Consider the following 19,111-nt stretch of genomic DNA (forward strand, 5'->3'; position numbering starts at 1 on the left):
CTCCTTCAGCTTTCTCGCTTCCTAATTTTACAGACGTTGACTATTTTTCCCTTTCATGGACTGATGCCATTCTTCACCATTTGATGGTGGCTCTTCCTTCTCTTTTCTTTGAATACCAATGATGTTGCACAGTTTCATCAGCAACAGGTCAATTACTTCATCTTCCAAAGGCTGAAAAATAAAAATCCACCAGATGATGGAATTGTTCAACAACTCAATTGTAACACTCCTAACTAATCTTAATTATGTTTATACAACTAATGAATATCATTGTATGATTTTTAATCAACATAATACAAATGACTTTAGCCCTTTACCTGTGTCATAACTTTTATTCTTTCATGGGACGTGAGATCAAAAATAACACAAAATCGGCAAAAATAATTTTTGGACCAAAATAATGAAAATTGACATCAATTGCAGCAAATATCAAAATTTTGAACAATAACTTTGCAATCCTATGTCTTGATCTATTGAAGAAGCCTGGAGTAAAATATTAACTTCTGTACTCATTGTACTAGAGCACAGTCAGCACTAAAGCTAGAGACCTCTGGAAAAAAAAACATGAAGTGCAAGAGGTTAACACACATCATTTTCATGGCTATAATGGGATCTCTTTTGGTTCTTCACTGATTGGTTAAGGAGAATGCAAAGTCATGAACTGTCTCAAGTAGCTTCTACCTCAGTGACTTAGCAGAAGTGGGTAAAATAAATCTCTGCTAATCTCAAATGTGAATTTCTGTCTGTACTGTTAAAGCACTTGCTGATTTTTCATTATTTTTGGTTTATTCCTTTGTCAATTTTGTGACCTGAGAACAGTGAGCTGAATATGACCTTTGGACTGTGGGCAGCAGCTTATGATTCAGAAAAGGAAGTGAGAAGAAACAAGCTATAATTAACTGTGAGGCCAGACCTAGAAATTAGTTGCACATTGATTCTCGATCAGATGCTAGGAGGGGTTATCCAAAAGGTGGGTCAGGAACCACTGGGATCAATTTTGAGGGTCTTTGAAGGTTTTAATTTTACCATGTTATGAATACAGAGGTATAAATTCTGAGTTCGTACAACTGTCTGTTTCCATGTTGTAATAGTGCGCAAGCGTATGTGCATGTGTTGTATTTTTCCTTTCTGATTGTTAATCCATAATAGTCGGCAAAAGCAAAATAGAGGTTCTAGAATCTTTTTGGTACAAACCATTGGGTGATGCCGTTCCTCACTGAAGGACATAAGTAAGGCAGAAACAAAAATGTTGACGAGAATGAAGGTCATGATGATAACACAGGTACTGATGATGATTGCACCCAAGAATGGGTTAGTTCTCAGCACCTGAACAACAGGAGAAAAATAATTGATGTAAATAAATAAATATCTAAATTAGTGTTAAGCTTTCAATGATTAAACTCTTAAACCCAATTATTTTCTTTACAACATTTATTGGTAAAAGCTGGTATTAAGTAGCATTACTGTTGGGTAGGGCTGAAGATAACACGAACTGATAAGAGGCTTTACAATAGTCTGTTACAATGGGAGTTACACTGTGTTATTCAGGTCCACTAAGAGACAAGATTGCAAGAAATCAATAACCACTGTCTCTACCAAATAAGATTTGTCACATATACAGATAATTCCAAATAAGGCATAAATTGGCACAGAGACCTATCCTTGATTTTCACAAGACTTTGAAGAATAACTCTGCAGGAGGTATCCTACATCAGGAGGCATGGTGAAGATGCCAAGAAGAGTTCCAGCCTGCCCAGCTGCCAACTCTTCCAGGTAATAACATTTGGGGTTAGTTACAGAATTCAGGGTAGTGAAAGACAGTGATTGAGATATCTCCAGTTGTCAAAAGCATGCATTATTTATTTAAGTACTTGATAAATTAATTGGGTTTTATAGAGCTCTAAATGGCTCTGATGTGTCTTCATCTATGTATATTCTGTGGTCTTTCGGAGATGAGCAACATTACCACATTCATTTTTATATGGATAATATAAAACCTGTAGTTTTTTGCTCTCTTTCAGGGCTAAAATTCCTGAAGGATTCTCTTGATCTGTCATTAACTTTGGCAAAGATTTGGTGGAAAATGAGTAATAATGCTCTGGCACAAGATAGTAGGAGAAATCTTGAAGTAAGTCGCAGGGATGATATTTACACCAAACGGTAAAACTGGGAAAGCATGTAAATCAGATTTATTTGTTGCATGAAATAGTGACCTGTCCATTGTATATGGCATTGATGTTAAAAGAAAGATGTAATTTATGGTATTTGAAAATTCAGCAAGGTCCTACTGTCTTCCTTTGTAACTGTTAACATTTAGCAGTGGCACAACATCATTCCTCAAAGACATGAGGGATGAAACTTCAATTGGAATCCATGTGGGGTGAGTCTGAACCGGATGCAGTCACTGAGGAACGTGATGCAGCTGTGGAAATGAGTTTTAGAAAATACTTGGTGAAACACTAGACCTGACAGTGAAATTAATGTCAGTGGACAAGAAGAAAAATTGGAACGGGAATCCCATCGGAGAAAGGAGCAGAATGTCTTCAAGGTTGGCATGCCCAGAAGAGATGTGGCCATGGGTTAAATACTAATTAAAAACCAAAGGAACTGCAGGTGCTGTAAATCAGGAACAAAAGCAGAAGTTGCTGGAAAAGCTCAACAAGTCTGCAAGTATCTGTGGAGAAAAAAAAAATCAGAATTAACATTTCAGGTCTGGTGGCCCTTCCTGATGATATTTTCTTACAGAAGCTGCTACACTTGCTGAGCTTTTCCAGCAACTTCTGTTTTTGTTCCTGATTTACAGCATCTGCAGTTCTTTCAGTTTTTATCATTCCTCAAAAACCTGCTGATCGTTCTAGGCACCAAATCGCATGTGTGTCTGGAAAAGTGCATATCAATACTGAACTCTCAGTATTGTAGCTAGGGTTGGAAGTTTTTTTCCCCTGGAGAATGCATGGAATTGTTTAAATGCATTTAATAAGAGAATGGATAAGCATGTTGGAGACAAGAAGTAAATAGGAAGTGGCTCAAATAGAAGTATGGATATTGGCATGGTCTTGCTGGTTCTCCCCAGTTCTAAATGGCTGACCTCTTATCCTGAAATGATAATCTGGAATCTACATTCAGAGAAAACAGCCTCTCAACAGCCACATTGTTAAGCCTTTGGAGAACCTGATATGTTCCAATGGCTACATCTTTATAGTTCAGAACACCAGAGGCCCATTCTACTTAAATATTTACTGATAGGTCAGCTTCTTATCTCAGAAATATACATACTGTACCTTGCACCCCCAGTAATACAGATATCTTTTTCCTCAGATACAAGATGACCAAAAATGTCACAGTACATAAGGATCAGAGCTGAGCCTTGATCTAATGGTAATTAACTGATTACATGCTGCCATCCCTAAAATTACTCACATATCTCTATTCTCTTTTCTGTCTGCTGACAATATTCAATCCACAGTTATACATCATAGGAATTCCCCCAGTATTAAAATCGGGCCGTTTTCCCACGTTTCTGTCTCCATCTTTTCCTGACAACAAAGTTATATTTGCTACCTTCCAATCCATGGGGACTATTCTCATGCTCAATTAACAGTCAATCATCATACGTTGCTCAAATTCCCTGCTTTAAAGCAGGCAGCAAAAAGCTGCAAGTTTACAGAGCAAAGCTATTTTTTTCTGCAGCACCAAAATACAGCTGAGCTTGGGACACTATGCATGAATCATTAAGGATTTAGCAAGGTTTATATCTTCTTTTTAAAGTCCTAAAGATTTAAGATGGTCTGATTGAAGTGAGGATAACATAATATTAAAAAGGGTTAAAATTAAAATGCATTGAAGTCTTGAAATAAGAGCTGTAGTTAGGCATGTTATGCATTGTTAAACAGAGCAAAGAAATCAAGGAAACTGACAATTTATGGAGCCCTGGGATTAGAATGTGTAGTTATATGTGTAAGGAAGTGTCAGCTATGCAGCGTGCTGTGAGTTGTGCTGGTATGCTGTGCCACTGCATTGATAGAGGAGGCTCCTCCAGACTATCAGCACTTTACCAGGGACACAACCAGCATTCAGAGTGGTGTTGGCCATGCTAATCTATTCCGGAATTTCCCTGGCGTGTTTTCCTGGCTGCAGTGAGTGGTAAATTCAGGCTAGCATTGGACAAAAGAAAGAAGGGGTGCAGCATGTAGTGTACGAGGCATGTTTGGGATAGTACATCTAGATAAATCAACAGGCTCCATGGAAAGAAACCCTTTGCAGAGTTGGACAAAATGGCACTGACCAAATATGGTAAATTCATCCCTCTGTGTTTTTGAGAAGTTCTTTAGGGAATGAGATAAGCTTCTCTTTAACTATACCTGTTTGAAACTGGTCATTTTTCACCACAACACAGGGATTTTGTTATATTGAAAAGTACCATAATGATTTCATTTTAGTATGCTTCAATAAAACTACCTGGCTAAATTTTCAGGATCGGTCCATTTTGCTATAGCCTCACAAAAGGTCTTGTAATTGCACAGTTTAATTCATAGATGGTACACTAATACTGTAGCAATGGGTACAGTACTGTATTGTAATAACATGAAACATATAATGTGTATCATTACAACATGATAAGTTAAAACAACTGATTACTCACTTGGATCATTCAAAGTGAATTGGTTTTCTGCTGTACACTTAAGAAACACATCACATTCTCTCCAACAAAACAAATCCAACAGTCTTACCCAACTACTCCAACAATTTATCTTGTCTTTTAAAAAAAAACTTATAACTTACTATAAAACTTACAAACTATGAACCAAAAACAGTAACCAAAAAAATACTACATAACATGCTGATAAATTCCTCAGAAGGGCCCTGCAAGGCATTTAGTGGTCAAAACAATCCTACGACATTAATAGGAGCACGATTACCACAATGACTGTAGTAATTCAATAAGGTACACCAGCACAATAATAAGTGAGCAACAAGTTAACCTTTGGCATGCTCCAAAACTTAATTTTAACAACAGCTTTTGTACTAATTTTGTTTGTTGTTTGGAGAAAAATTAGAACACCCATGATAATTGAGAACGGCTACTTCATCAAACTCATGCTCTTCTCTTCATCCCTTATCAAACATCTCTCTCCTGTGCATTAATTGTTTTAAAAGATGGACAAGCACTTATAAGAAATGAGGAAATATAACAATTGCTATTGCGATATTAAATGAAAAGTTACATTTATGCAGACGTTTGGTGAATTCTGTGGTGGGATTAGAGGTCTGAATAAACTTTCAAAGAGATGAAACTTTCACTAATGTGTACATTGTGCTTTAGCAAAATTATTCCAGCATAAACATTTACCAGTTATTGATAACACAGTGTGGAGCTCAAGGAACACAGCAGGCCAGGCAGCAGAGGAGCAGGAAAGTTTGTGTTTCGGGCCAGGACCCTTCTTCAGAAAATCACTTTTTATCAGGTATTGGTATGTTTTCTGGTACATACAATTGGTCAAAGCTGCTAGCAGATTGTCCTGGGTTTTCATGTAACTTATGCTGTAATTGTATAAATCCAGTAATCATAGACTAAAGTAATCTGTGCACCATCAGGAAGGACACGTCACTTCTGTGGTGAGACATAGCCCAAGTGAGTATATAGCTCAGGGGATTTGAAGGCAGTGGTGCGGAGGATGAGGTATTTTTTGCTTGTCTTTTTTGGTTCATAGTTTGTAAGTTTTTTTAAAAAAACAAGATAAATTGAAGCCTAGGATCAGGGCTCAGCATGAAACAAAGAAAGATATCATAGGAAAACCATAAGTTCATTCATTGGTTAAAGCTACTAATTTCACTCTATTATTGATTACTTTCAGATTGAAGATAAATAGAGGAAATATTTACAAATTACAAATTAAAAGACTAGTAGGGAATTAAGAATAAAATTAAGGGCTAAGTAAAATAAAATAGAGATGCAGGGCCGGATGATGTGTTGCACCTGCATGATATGAGAGCTGGAGAACCCCAATGTAGCAAAGCGATCACATCTGTAGCAAGTGTTGGTGGCTTGAGGAACTCTGACTCAGTTTGATGATCTGTTTTGAACACTGACACATCAGGGAGAGGGAGAGTTACCTGCTGTGTTTCAGGAGGCTGTCACAACCCCTGGAATAACTTTTTCAAATTTGTCCATTAGTCAGGGCCAGGAGGGTGTGACGACAAGCAGGGCAAGGTAGCGGAATCCAGGAGGTAGTGCTGAAGGAGCCTCAGCCCTTGAACTCATCTAACTGGTTTGAGATTCTTGCTCCTTGTGTGAATGAGAGCGGAGGTTTTAGAAAGGATGAGCAAACTGAACATAGCACTGTGGTACAGGGAGCCATTCAAGACAGAGAGGAAAGAGAAATTCAGTTATAATCAAGAATAGTATAGTCAGGAGAATAGACTGTTCTCTGTGGCCAAGATCAAGAGTCCTAAAGGCTGTGCTTCTTGTCTGGTGCCTGTGTTCAGGATATCTCATCTGGGCTGCAAAGGAACTTGGAGTGGGAGAGAAAAGATCCAGATGTTATTATCTACATAGCTACCAGCAATATAAGTAGAAAGAGGAGAGGCTGTGCTGAGGGAACATGAACAACTAGGGACTAAATTAGAAAGCAGAACGAGAATGTTAAAAATATCTGGATTACTACCTGACCCATGAGCAAAGTGATACCGAGTCAACAAGATCAAAGAGGAAAACACACGGCTCACGGATTGGTGTCGGAGAAACAGGTTTGAATTCATGGAACCAGTACTGTTCTGATGGGATGGGTTCCACCCGAGTCATGCTGAGACCAGAGTCCTAGTGAATTGCACAACTAGGGCTGTGGATAAGGTTTTAAAATAAATAGTGGGGAAGTGGATTCAGTTGCATGGAAAATTATAGAAAATGTCAAAGGCGGAGAGATGTCAGAGAGGTTATTAAAGTTCTGGATGTGAGTTTGCTCACTGAGCTGGAAGGTTAGTTTTCAGACGTTTCGTCACCATTCAAGGTAACATCGTCAGTGAGCCTCCGACGAAGTGCTGGTGTTATGTCCCGCTTTCTATTTATCTGTTTAGGTTTCCTTGGGTTGGTGATGTCATTTCCTGCATTGGTGATGTCATTTCCTGTTCTTTTTCTCAGAGGATGGTAGATTGGCTCCACATCAATGTGTTTGTTGATGAAGTTCCGGTTGGAATGCCATTCTTCTAGGAATTCTCGTGCGTGTCTCTGTTTGGCTTGTCCTAGGATGGATGTGTTGTCCCAATCAAAGTGGTGTCCTTCCTCATCTGTATGTAAGGATACGAGTGACATCAGCAACAAACCCAAATGAACAAACAAAACGGGCCCAGAAACCATAACCACTCTCCCCTACATCAAAGACATTTCCGAAATGACTGCCAGACTACTTGGACCTCTTGGCATCAGGGTAGCCCACAAACCCGTCAACACACTAAAACAGCAGCTAATGAACTTAAAAGACCCTATACAGACAACAAATAAAACAAACATCATCTACAAAATACCTTGCAAGAACTGTGACAAACACTACATTTGGACAAACAGGCAGAAAGCTAGCCACCAGGATACATGAACATCAACTAGCCACAAAACGACATGACCCACTATCACTCGTATCCTTACATACAGATGAGGAAGGACACCACTTTGATTGGGACAACACATCTATCCTAGGACAAGCCAAACAGAGACACGCACGAGAATTCCTAGAAGCATGGCATTCCAACCGGAACTCCATCAACAAACACATTGATTTGGAGCCCATCTACCATCCTCTGAGAAAAAGAACAGGAAATGACATCACCAACGCAGGAAATGACATCACCAACCCAAGGAAACCTAAACAGATAAATAGAAAGCGGGACATAACACCAGCGCTTCGTCAGAGGCTCACTAATGATGTTACCTAGAATGGTGACGAAAAGTCTGAAAACTAACCTTCCAGCTCAGCGAGCAAACTCACATCCAGAACCTCAACCTGAACTACAAATCTTCTCAAAACTTGCTAGGTTATTAAAGTGTCCAGAACAAGTAAAAGGACAAAGAGTATGGAAAGGATCAGAAATCTAATTTCAGGAATGGCAGATAAAGAAATAACTTTGGTGAAAGGCGCAATCAATGCAGGACTGATGGTGTTGTACTTCAATGCACACGCTATACAAAACAACATTGATTGGCAGGGGGCCTAGCAGAGAAGACAATACAGCAGCAATGGCAGAAGTTTCTGGGGCTAATTTCTGGAGGCACAGCAGAAATTCATCTAAAGAAAGAAAAAAACATACTAAGGGTGGATGAGGCAACCACAGGTGACAAGATAGGGACAGCATAAAAGCAAAAGGAAAAGCAATACAATGCTGGTAAGATAAGTGGGAAGCCGGAGGATTGGAAAGCTTTTAAAACCAGCAGAGGACACTTAAAAAAGAATAAGGGAGGGAGAAAATGAAATATGAAGGTAAGCTAGCTAGTTATACAAAAGATGATTGTGAGAGTTTTTTTTAAGATATATGAAAAGTAAAAGAGGCAAGAGTGGACATTGGACCACTGGAAAATTAGGCTGGAGAAGTTGTAATGGAGAACAAAGAAATGGCAGAGGTACTTACAGTTTTCACAATGGAAGACATCAGCAGTATTGCAGAACTTTAAGAGAGTCAGGGGTCAGAGGTGAGTGTAGTGGCCATGAATAAGGAGGTGGTGCTGGGGGAAGGTGGAAAATCACCTGGACCAGATAGAGTACACTTTAGAGCTCGAAAGGAGATAACTATGGGGATTATGGAGACATTGGCCATCTTTCAGGAATTAATCGAATCAGGGAGGAAGGGAGGGTCCCAGAGGATTGGAAAATGGCTAAGGTAACACCTCTGTCAAAGAAGAGAGGGAGACAGAAGACAGGAAACTATAGGCTGGTTCACCTGACCTCAGCTGTTGGTCAGATTTTAAGAGCCCATCATTAAGAATGAGATTGCAGAGTACTAGGGAAGTACAAATAGTAAAATAGGACTGGGGGAAACATGATTTTGACAAGGACAGGTCATGCCTGACAAATCTGTTGGAATTCTTTGAATAGGTAACGAGCAAATTAGACAAAAAAAAGGGCTGTTTGGGTTTCTAGTAAACCTATGACAAGGTGCCACACAGGAGGCTGCTGAATAAGATAATAGCCCACAGTGTTTGGAGCAAAGTTCAGGCATGGATTAAGGATTGGCTGACTGTCAGTAGGTGGAGAGTAGGAATAAAGGGGTCTTTTTCCAGAGGGCAGATGGTGACTAGTGGAGTTGTGCAGGGGTGTGCTGAGACCACAACTATCCACATTATACATTAATGATCTGGACAAAGGAGCTGACGCCATTGTTGATATCTTTGTGCCATCTGCAAACCTAAGTGGAATAACAGGTAGTGTTGGTGAAGTAGAGAGGCTGCAGAAGGACTTGGACAGGCTAAGGGAGTGGGCAAATAAGTGGCAGATAGAATACAATGTGGAAAAGTGAGAGTTTATGCTCATTGGTAAGAAGAATAGAGCCATAGACTATTTTCTAAATTTTGGAATCTGAAGCAAAAAGGGACTAAGAGAATCCTGAACAGGACTCCCTGACATCAACATGCAGGTTCACGTGGGAGTTAGAAAGGCAAATGCAATATTAGCATTGATTTCAAGAGGGCTACAGTACAAGAGCAGAGATGCATGAGTCCTTATAAGGCCCTGGTCAGACTGTATTTGAAATATTGTGAGCAGTTTTGGGACAGGTATCTAAAGAAGGATGTGCTGGCATTGGGTGGGATCTCGAGGATCTTTACAAGAATGACCCCAAGGATTACCGGCTTGTCAAATGAGGAATGGTTGAGGACTCTAGGTCTGTCCTCGAGGGAGTTTCAAAGGATGAAGGGATCTCATTGAAACTTATACAATACTGAGAGGCCTGGATGGAGTTGATGTGGAGAAAATGTTTCCCCTAATAGGAGAGACTAGGACCCAATGGCACAGACTCAGTGAAGGGCCGGCCCTTTAGAACTGAGATGAGAAGGAATTTCTTCAGCCAGATGGTGGTTAATCTATGGAACTCATTACCGCAGAGGGCTAGGGGAGGCCAAGTCATTGAACGTATTTGAATAGTAAGGCAATCAAGGGTCACAGCAAGAAGGCATGGGCCTGGGGTTGAGAAACATGATTGAACGCAGTGCATACTCAATGGGCCGAATGGCCTAATTTTCCTCCTATATCATTACAGTCTTATTCTGTAGAGATAGTGTAATCCCACCTCATTATAGTCGAAGGCTCCAAGCTGCAGACGGATAAGTGTTATAACTGCAGTGCTGAAAGTTCTGTACGAAGATAGGTTTAAACCAAGCACCAGGTTACACTGAGGGAGAGAGAGTCAACCGTTAAATTTACATAATATAGATTCTAATTAATCGTACTGAATTGGAGTATTGCTGAAGAAAGACAATTTTAAAAAGCTTTTCATCTTGCAGTTAGTTGGACAATTGGCAAGAATAATATTTCTAAGAGATAATTCTACATGTGCACCCCAATGAGAGGAAGGTACTGATTGGTTGGTAAATTAACCTTAGGCGCAGCCATGGAGAATGCACCAAATGATGAATGACAGTTAACAGCTAGACTTTGCTTAAATTTCAGACTGTATAATTTAACGCTGATCAGGACATTGCTCTGAGAAATTGACCAGCAAATCATTGTTATCCTATTTTGTTGAATTGACACAGGCAAAGTGTATATGCATGTTCTTTCAGTCTACAAAGATTAGGACATTAATATGTTTAGCTTCCATCACATGTAAATATGCCCACACTGCTAGCTTAGCTGAAGATCCTAAATTAGTTGTTAGAGTAATTCTTTGCATACTCAGGATTATTGAGCAAATGGTGTCTAATTGCAGAATTACATCTAATGTTAGATACTGAGTTTTGTAAGCATGGGCTGGTTGGGTATCATCTACACTTTGTATGTTGTCCATCGGGTCCTGGTAATTGATCTTCAGACCTTTCAATTTTTCTCGCACCTTCTCTTCAGTGATAGCCACCATAGTCGTCTCTGCCCCCGACTTACTTGAATTTTTGGAATGTTACTCACGCCTTTCACCACAAAGGCTGATGCAAAGTGTGTGTTCAGTTTACCTGCCATTTCTTTGTTCCTCATTATTAATTCGCTAGTGGCCTAATGTCCACTTCTGGCTCTCTTTTGCCCTTTATATATCTAACAAAACCCTTGCAATCTTCTTTTATATTACTGGCTAGCGTAACCTCATATTTAATCTTTTCCCTCTATTTCTTTCTTAGTTGTCCTCTGTTGTTATTTGTAGGCTTCCCACTGCCCTTTACCACATTATATGCTTTCTCTTCTGCTTTTATGTTGTCCCTGACTTTCGTTGTCAGACATTGTTACCTAGTCCTCACTGTACCATGCTTCTTTTTCCAAGGGATGAATTTTTGCTGTGTCTCCCGAATTACTCCCGGAAACCCCTGCCATTGCTGTTCCATTGTCCTTCCTGCTAGGCTACTGTCCCAGTCAATTCTACCCACCTCCTCCCTCATGCTCTGTAGTGGACTTTATACAACTGTAATACCGTTACATATGATTCGAGCTTCTCCCTCTCAAATTGCAAAGCAAATTCTATCATATTATAGTCACTGCCTCATAAGGGAGCATGAAGTAAAGAAACCCTTATCAAGTCTGCCTCATTACACATCACTAAATCCAGAAATGCCTATTGCCTAGTTGACTCTACCACAAGTTGCTCCAAAAAGCCATCTCGTAGACATTCCACAAATTCCTTTTCTTGTGATCCACTACCAACCTGATTTTCCCAATCCACAAGCATATTGAAATCCCCCACGATCATTGTAACCTTGCCTTTCTTACACACCTTTTCTATCTCCTGGTATACTTTGTGCCACACAGCCTGGTTACTGTTGAGGCCTGTACGTAACTCCCTTTTTAAAAAAAACTTCTGTAGTTCCACAACTCTACCCACAGATTTCACATCAACTGACCCTACCTCATATCTTACTGCCAATTTAATTCCACTTCTTACTAATAAGGCAATTCCATCCCTCTGCCCACCTGCTTGCCTTTTTGACAGGATGTCCATCTTTGGATCTGTGACTACCAGTTCTGATCCCCTTACAGCCACAACTCCGTGATGCCCACCACATCGTACCTGCCAATTTCAATCTGTGCCACAAACTCATTTACCTTATTTTGTATACTGCATGCATTCAGATACAATGCCTTCAGTGCCGTATTTACCATCCCTCTTCACATTGACATCTCTTTATCTGATGTGCTTGAAGTTAGATTCCTAACCCTTTCCAATCACTCTGTCCTATTTTGTGCTGGAGACGTTAATAACCTCTCCTGATCTCCTTTCTTTTCATTGTTTTCATACTTTTACATGGAGTTGAATCCACCCCCTCACATGCTAACCTGCTGCTTTGTATCCCATTGACCATTGTACTTCTTGGAAGTTTTATCTTTCCAACCCCCCCATCCCCTAACTTTCTAATTTTAAGTCCAGTTGACCAGCCTATTTGCCCTTTTCACAAGAACATTGGTCCCAGTTTGGTTCAGGTGGAGACTGTCCCAGCAGTACAGATCCCTCATATTTCCAATACTGATCCCAGTGCCCCGTGAAAAGGAGCCCCTCTTTCCCACACCACTCCTTTAGCTACATGTTTAGTTCCCACATTCTTGAATCCCTATGCCAATTTGCACATGGCTCAGGTAGTAATTCAGAGATTATAACTCTCGAGGACCTGTTCTTTAATTTAGTTCCTAGTTCCTGATAATCCCTGAACAGGACCTCTTTCCTCGTCTTGCCTATGTTGTTCGTCCCGATGTGGCCCACAACTGCATCCTCCCCTTCCCTCTTTAATATTCTTGCAAGCCAGTCAGAGATGTTCCTTACCCTGGCACTGGGCAGGCAATGTACCATGGTGGACTCTTGATCCTGCTTACAAAAGATGCTGTCTATTCCCCTAATTATAGAATCCCCTACAACTACCACTTGTCTTTTTTGCTCCTCCCTCTCGAATGGCCTCCCATACGATGGTGCAGTGATAAACTGGCTCATCCTCCCTGCAGCCCTCTTCCTCATCCACACAGGGAACAAGTACCTCATACCTGTTGAACAAGGCCAAGAGCTGAGTTGCTCCTGAGATGCTGCTTGGCCTGCTGTGTTCATCCAGCTTCACACTTTGTTATCTTGGATTCTCCAGCATCTGCAGTTCCCATTATCTCTTCTGTTCCTGACTGCAGGACCCCTCTACCTGCCTCACTTGCAGTCATACCGTTCATGTCCCTGACCATAGACAGAATTTGAGGTATTTAACCTACCAGGCATGACCACCTCCTGAAACAAAGCGTCTAGGTAACACTCCGCCTCCTGGGTGTGCCGCAGTGTTTGAAGCTCAGATTCCAGCTCTTCAACTCTGAGTTGAAGTAGGTCCAGCAACCAACACTTGCTGCAGATGTGATTACTGTAGCCTGCAATGGGATCTGTCAGCACCCACACCATACAGCTACAACACATCATCTGTCAGTCATCTCTACTTTGTTAATTAATTTATTAGCTAGTTAATCCCTAGTTAATTAATTTATTAATTGGTTTTGCAGGTTTATTTTAGGACAATTTAGGACAGATTTCCTACCAGCCAATCAGGTCACAGTTCTGCTGTGACATCACCTTTTTCAGTTTGGCTTCAGTTACTCTATGCACTCACTGCTCCGTGCTCCTCCCTCTGACTCCACTCCCTGGAAACTTGCGATATTACATTATAGCGTGTGGAACTGTAGGAATCCCAAATCCATACTGAGCAGTGAAGATAGATTTGTCGCCTTAGAAATATACCTTGCAGTTGCACAATTTAATGCATAGATGGCACAGTGATACTACAGCAATGTGAAATGATTTTCTGCTGCTAATGGTGAAGAAACACTTAATAGTTGAAGAAACACTAGCCAGATTTAACAGCCTTACTCAATTAGATTAGATTAGATTAGACTAGACTCCCTACAATGTGGGAACAGGCTCTTTGGCCCAGCAAGGCCACACCGCTCTTGAAGCGTCCCACCCAGAACCATCCCCCTATAATTCACACACCCCTGAACACTACGGGCAATTTAGGATGGCCAATCCACCTAACCTGCACATCTTTGGACTGTGGGAGGAAACCGGAGCACCCACAGGAAACCCACGCAGACACGGGGAGAATGTGCAAACTCCGCACAGACAGTCGCTCAAGGCTGGAATCAAACCCAGGTCCCTAACGCCGTGAGGCTGCAGTGCACTGAGCCACTGTGTTGTTAGGTTTGTACATAATTCCAGTCTCAAACTATATAACAGGCTGATAAAATCCTTTGAAGGGACCTGCAAGGCATTGAATGGCCAAAACAATCTTATTACTACAGTCAGAGCACCATTGCTATGCCAACTGCAGTGATTCAATAAGGTACACCAGCAACTTTCAGCGCAACTACAAATGGGCAATAAATTAACCACTGGCATGTTCCAAAAGTAAATTTTAAAACGCACTTGCTTCAATCTTGCAAATTGTCCTGATGAGTTCCAGACAAAACGCTTTAACAAAATGGTCCTCTTTTAAAACATATTCAAAATATAAATCACAGTACAGGTACCATTAACATAGTAAAATGTCTCAAGGGGCTCAGGGAGAATTATCAAACAAAATCCAGCATTAAGCACAGAAGGAGAAATTGAGAAAAATGACCTAAAGCTTGATAACAGAAGTAAATTTTGAAGAATGCATGATGAGGTAGAGAGTCAGAGAGTGTTATGAGGTGCTGCTTCACCAATGACATAGGTCAGCAGGCACAAGATGATGGTTGAATGAGAATTGTCATGTGCAAGGATACAATCTCAATTTTGGATGAACTTAAAGTTATGAAGTGTGGACACAGGGGTTAGCCAGGATTGTATTCAAACAGTTTAGAGATAACTATGGTAGAGAAGAGGGCTTCAGCAGTTAAGCTGATGCAGAGGCAAGTTAATGTGATGGAAATAGATACTCTTAGCAATGGTGCAAGTATGTAGTGGGAATTTCACCTCAGGATCAAACATAACAACACCAAGGCAGTCAATTGTCTGGTTCAGTCTTATTCTGCAGCAGGGAAGAAATTGGTAGCTTATGTTAGAGGTAATGGTCTTTCCAATATTTCATTGGAGGAAATTTCTGTTCATAAATACTTTATGTCAGACAAACAATGAGAAATTTGTGATAGTGGAGGGGTCAAGTGAGGTGATAGTGAACTGAAAGTAGGTGCTGTCAGCAAACATATAAACATGTTTTTTTTCAGACAGTGTCATAAAGGGATTGCATACTGTTGAGAAATTAGAGAAGACCAAGTATAGATCCGAGAATGGTATGAGCTCCCCAAATTTATACATATAGAATTAATGTTTAGAGATATACTGATTTGTTTTTAAAAGATCTACTGTCAGCAGGAAAGTCTTAATTCATAGATCAGTAATCTATTCTCTATGTTCTGTAATAGAGTCGGTTCTAAACCAAGACTTATCCATGAGATTATTAAGCTGTGTGTCTGAAGGAATGGTAGCTGAAGGTGTCAATGCCTTTCTTATATTTATAGGCCAGGGTTGGGTTGGACAAGGCTCAGGAATCCCAACTTCCTTTTATGATTGATAGGCTACATCATATTGCAGGCTGAAGAACATCTTGAAGGCATGGATTTACCTGCAAATATCACATAATTTAACCTGCCAAATTGGCTAATTTCTGAACATGTTATCTGAACTTGTAGCCCCTCCAGGTGAAGTGACCTGCAAACTGTACTTTACAGTATGGTAACTGAGATTGTACAGTATTTAAACCTCAAGGACACACACACAAACACACACACACACCACAAACAAATACATACAGAATAAACCCATACATACCACAAACCCCCACACTCACATTTGAATTTTCAAAAGTATCTTTTGGAAGGTCTCCTCAAGAGGCTCCATTTTCATGTTGTTCCAGAAATTCTGGTCATATCAGGATTATGAAATATTGTCATTCCATCTGGAACCAATGACTTTCCCTTTCGATAGCAAATTATCTGCCTGCTGTCAGCAGCATGGCTTGGATCTCTGGAGCCAGGTTTTCCTCAGCTGCTATATATCTGGTTGTCAGCTACTCTATCTCTGTCACAATGACAGAACCACTTCATGTGTTAAAAACTGTTGTACAGTAAAGCTTCTGATTGCACAGTCACATTCTTTCCCATCTTGGCTATGACTGTGTACGGCCTGAGGTAAAATGGCGCATCCATTTTATCTGATTCTCCCGGCTCACCATCACATCAAACTGCCTAGCTTCCTTTCTGTGCTCTAAATAAAACTTTGCAGCACTCTTTTTCTCAGCATGATCTTGAACCTCCTGATCAACACTGATATCTCTCAGCTTATTGGAGCAGATTACCCATCCAAACAGTTCAGCTTTCTTTTTCCTATTGTGCATAGGATTGCCCTATATTTGTCCATATTTGACATTAACATCTTCCATTCGGAATCGTCAGCCTGAACAATCCTCATCCATTTCTCTGAAGATTGGTTTTTGTTATTCCACTTGTGCACATGCCTGTGGCCAGTTAGGGGGTCACTTGTGAGATGGATTGTGGCCCATTGTCTGAATAGAGGGTGACTGGTTGACTATACCCTTTAAATAAATTAGCGAATGCGGAAACTATATTTCCTCTGTTGTAGTGAGAGAGAACCATTGCAGAGCCAGAGCCACAAATAGTGCAGACCAAAGCCACTCTTGGTTGGGAAGTAACAGAGGAGTGGGCTAACAGCTGGGAAAGATCTAGGTTGACTAATTGTGCAAAGTCCCTGAGTTCACAGAGGTCTTGAGAAGGAGGAGGATCGTTTTGTGGCTGGGAGGCAACATTGTTGTTTTACATGGTCAGGAGAAATTAGTGTAGGAGTTCCTCCAAGCAAACATTGCTGGCTGATTTGATATCACAAGTTAAACACGACTAAAGTATCCTGATAGATTTTCACCAACAGACAAATATCCATCATAAATAGTTCATTCCTCTCAGTTACACATTTCCATTGATGTTTATAAGGATTCACTACCAGTGGAACAAAGAATCCCTGTTTGGTAATGTGTGCAGTACATGTGTTGACTTTGCCAGTTACACAAGCAGTCAGCACTAGTATGGGCTCTCCTGGTGGTAGTGGATCCATGAAGTCAGCCATTACATCTTCCCATGTAACTATGTGACATAAACTGGTTCTTCTTGATTGGGTCTGCTGACAAATTGACATCCCTGACATGTTTTTAAAACCTCTGCTACATCTTTCTCTATCCCTGGCCACCATCTGATGATTTGTAAGTTTTATTTAGGAACACCACTGCCTATGAGTTAGTGTCACCAATTTAGATCTAAGCTTTCGATGCACATCAAATGTGATGCCTCTGAGAACACATTTCCAAATTGTGCACAGTTCAAGCAGCTGCTTGGTCTGCTGTGCTCATCCAGCTTCACACCAGTTTCACGTGTTATCTCAAATTCTCCAGTTCCTACTATCTCTTGTGCACAGTTCATTTTGTTTAGCAAAGCATACATTGAAAGGCAATTTTCCCCATTTCTAGCATTGGTTCTCCCTCATAGCATCCAATTCTAGATCTTTATCTGACTCGATTTCAATCTCTCTAGTTGCTATTTCTCTGGGAATAGCACAAGCTGCTCCAAACCAAGTAATGATTCAGCTTCTTCTTGCAATGATCTGTGTGTTTGATTTTTTTTCTCAATAGTCATGGTAGTGGGTCTGCATTGCTCATCTTTCCTGCAGAGTGAACCACCTTGTAGTTGTACTGCTGAAGTCTCACTTCCTAACCATTGATTCTGGCACATCTCAGATCTGAGAGAATAAATCAGTTCTAATAGTTTGCCAGGTTCAAACTTAATTCCAAACAAGCAGTGTGGACAGGCAAATGATTCCACACGTACTTGTTTGATATTGTGGTAATGTCACTCAACCAGCAATCCAGAGGCCTAGGACACCCAGGCGACACAGGTTCAAATCACACTCTGGCAGCTGATGCAATTTGAACCCAATTCACATATCTGATTTGGAAAGCTAGTCTCAGTGATTGTGATCAAGACACCAATCATTAGTTGTTGTAAAAACCCACTGACTCACTGTTGTCCATTATGGAAGGAAACTGCAGTCCTTACCTGGTCTTGTCCACATGTGATGCCCCACAACAATGTGGTTGGCTGTGAACTGTCCTCTGAAATGGCCTAGAAGGCCCTCAGTTCAAGGGAAACACATCGGTCTGATCAGTGATACTCGTATTTCATGAAAGAATAAGAGATCAAAGAATCCCGACAGTGTGGAAGCAGGCCATTCGGCCCATCGATCCACACGACTCTCCAAAGAGCATCCCACCCACACTTATCCCCCTACCCTATCCCTGCATTTCCCATGGTTAATCCCATAAACGGCACATCTTTGGACTATGTCAAAGGGTTTATTTCTCCAACTAAGAATATATTTCTCCATCTGTCTGAGATCTGCCTGCATTGGCAATGGTTCTTGAACAATCAGAATGCACAATGCTGTTCCTAATCTTAATGCACTATCTCTGCTATGATGCTAGTGGGCACATTTAGGTCACAGCATCCCAGGGTTTATGCACTGGTCAAGCCGTCTTTCAAAGCTTTGAAGGCAGCTTTCTGTACTTGATCAAATCTGAACAATATGATACATAAAGCAGAGGACCACAACCCCCCATCATGCATTAATCAGATATTGGTATCGTAACTAGATTTCTGCTCACCAGGGCTGTCTTGAGTAGTTCCTGGGCACAGCCCTTTGACGCCAAGGGTGAAAAAAAATGATCCATTGGTCAATCTTTTCAGATGCAATTACCTTTCATTTGGGGAACAGACTCTAGTATCCACTCAAAGCTTATATTGAAAGTCTATCCCTGATTCAAAAGGCAGGAATGTGACTACTAAGCCAAGGGTTCACTTATATTACTGGTTACCATTCCAAAATATAATGCATTTCCTACCAATAAAAACACAACATCATACATGGTCCA

General features: G+C 40.6%; 1 protein-coding gene across 1 annotated transcript in view; it reads right to left on the reverse strand.

Annotated features, from left to right (window-relative positions):
• Positions 1 to 19,111, reverse strand: part of LOC125459954 (polycystin-1-like protein 2) — a 109,154-nt gene continuing 90,043 nt past the window's right edge. Inside the window, 3 exon segments of the mRNA XM_059651536.1 lie at positions 1 to 171; positions 1,195 to 1,326; positions 10,270 to 10,371. Coding sequence (XP_059507519.1) covers positions 28 to 171; positions 1,195 to 1,326; positions 10,270 to 10,371 — 378 coding nt within the window. The 3' untranslated portion in view covers positions 1 to 27.

This window comes from Stegostoma tigrinum, chromosome 16 (assembly GCF_030684315.1).
Source record: "Stegostoma tigrinum isolate sSteTig4 chromosome 16, sSteTig4.hap1, whole genome shotgun sequence".
Taxonomy (NCBI): domain Eukaryota; kingdom Metazoa; phylum Chordata; class Chondrichthyes; order Orectolobiformes; family Stegostomatidae; genus Stegostoma; species Stegostoma tigrinum.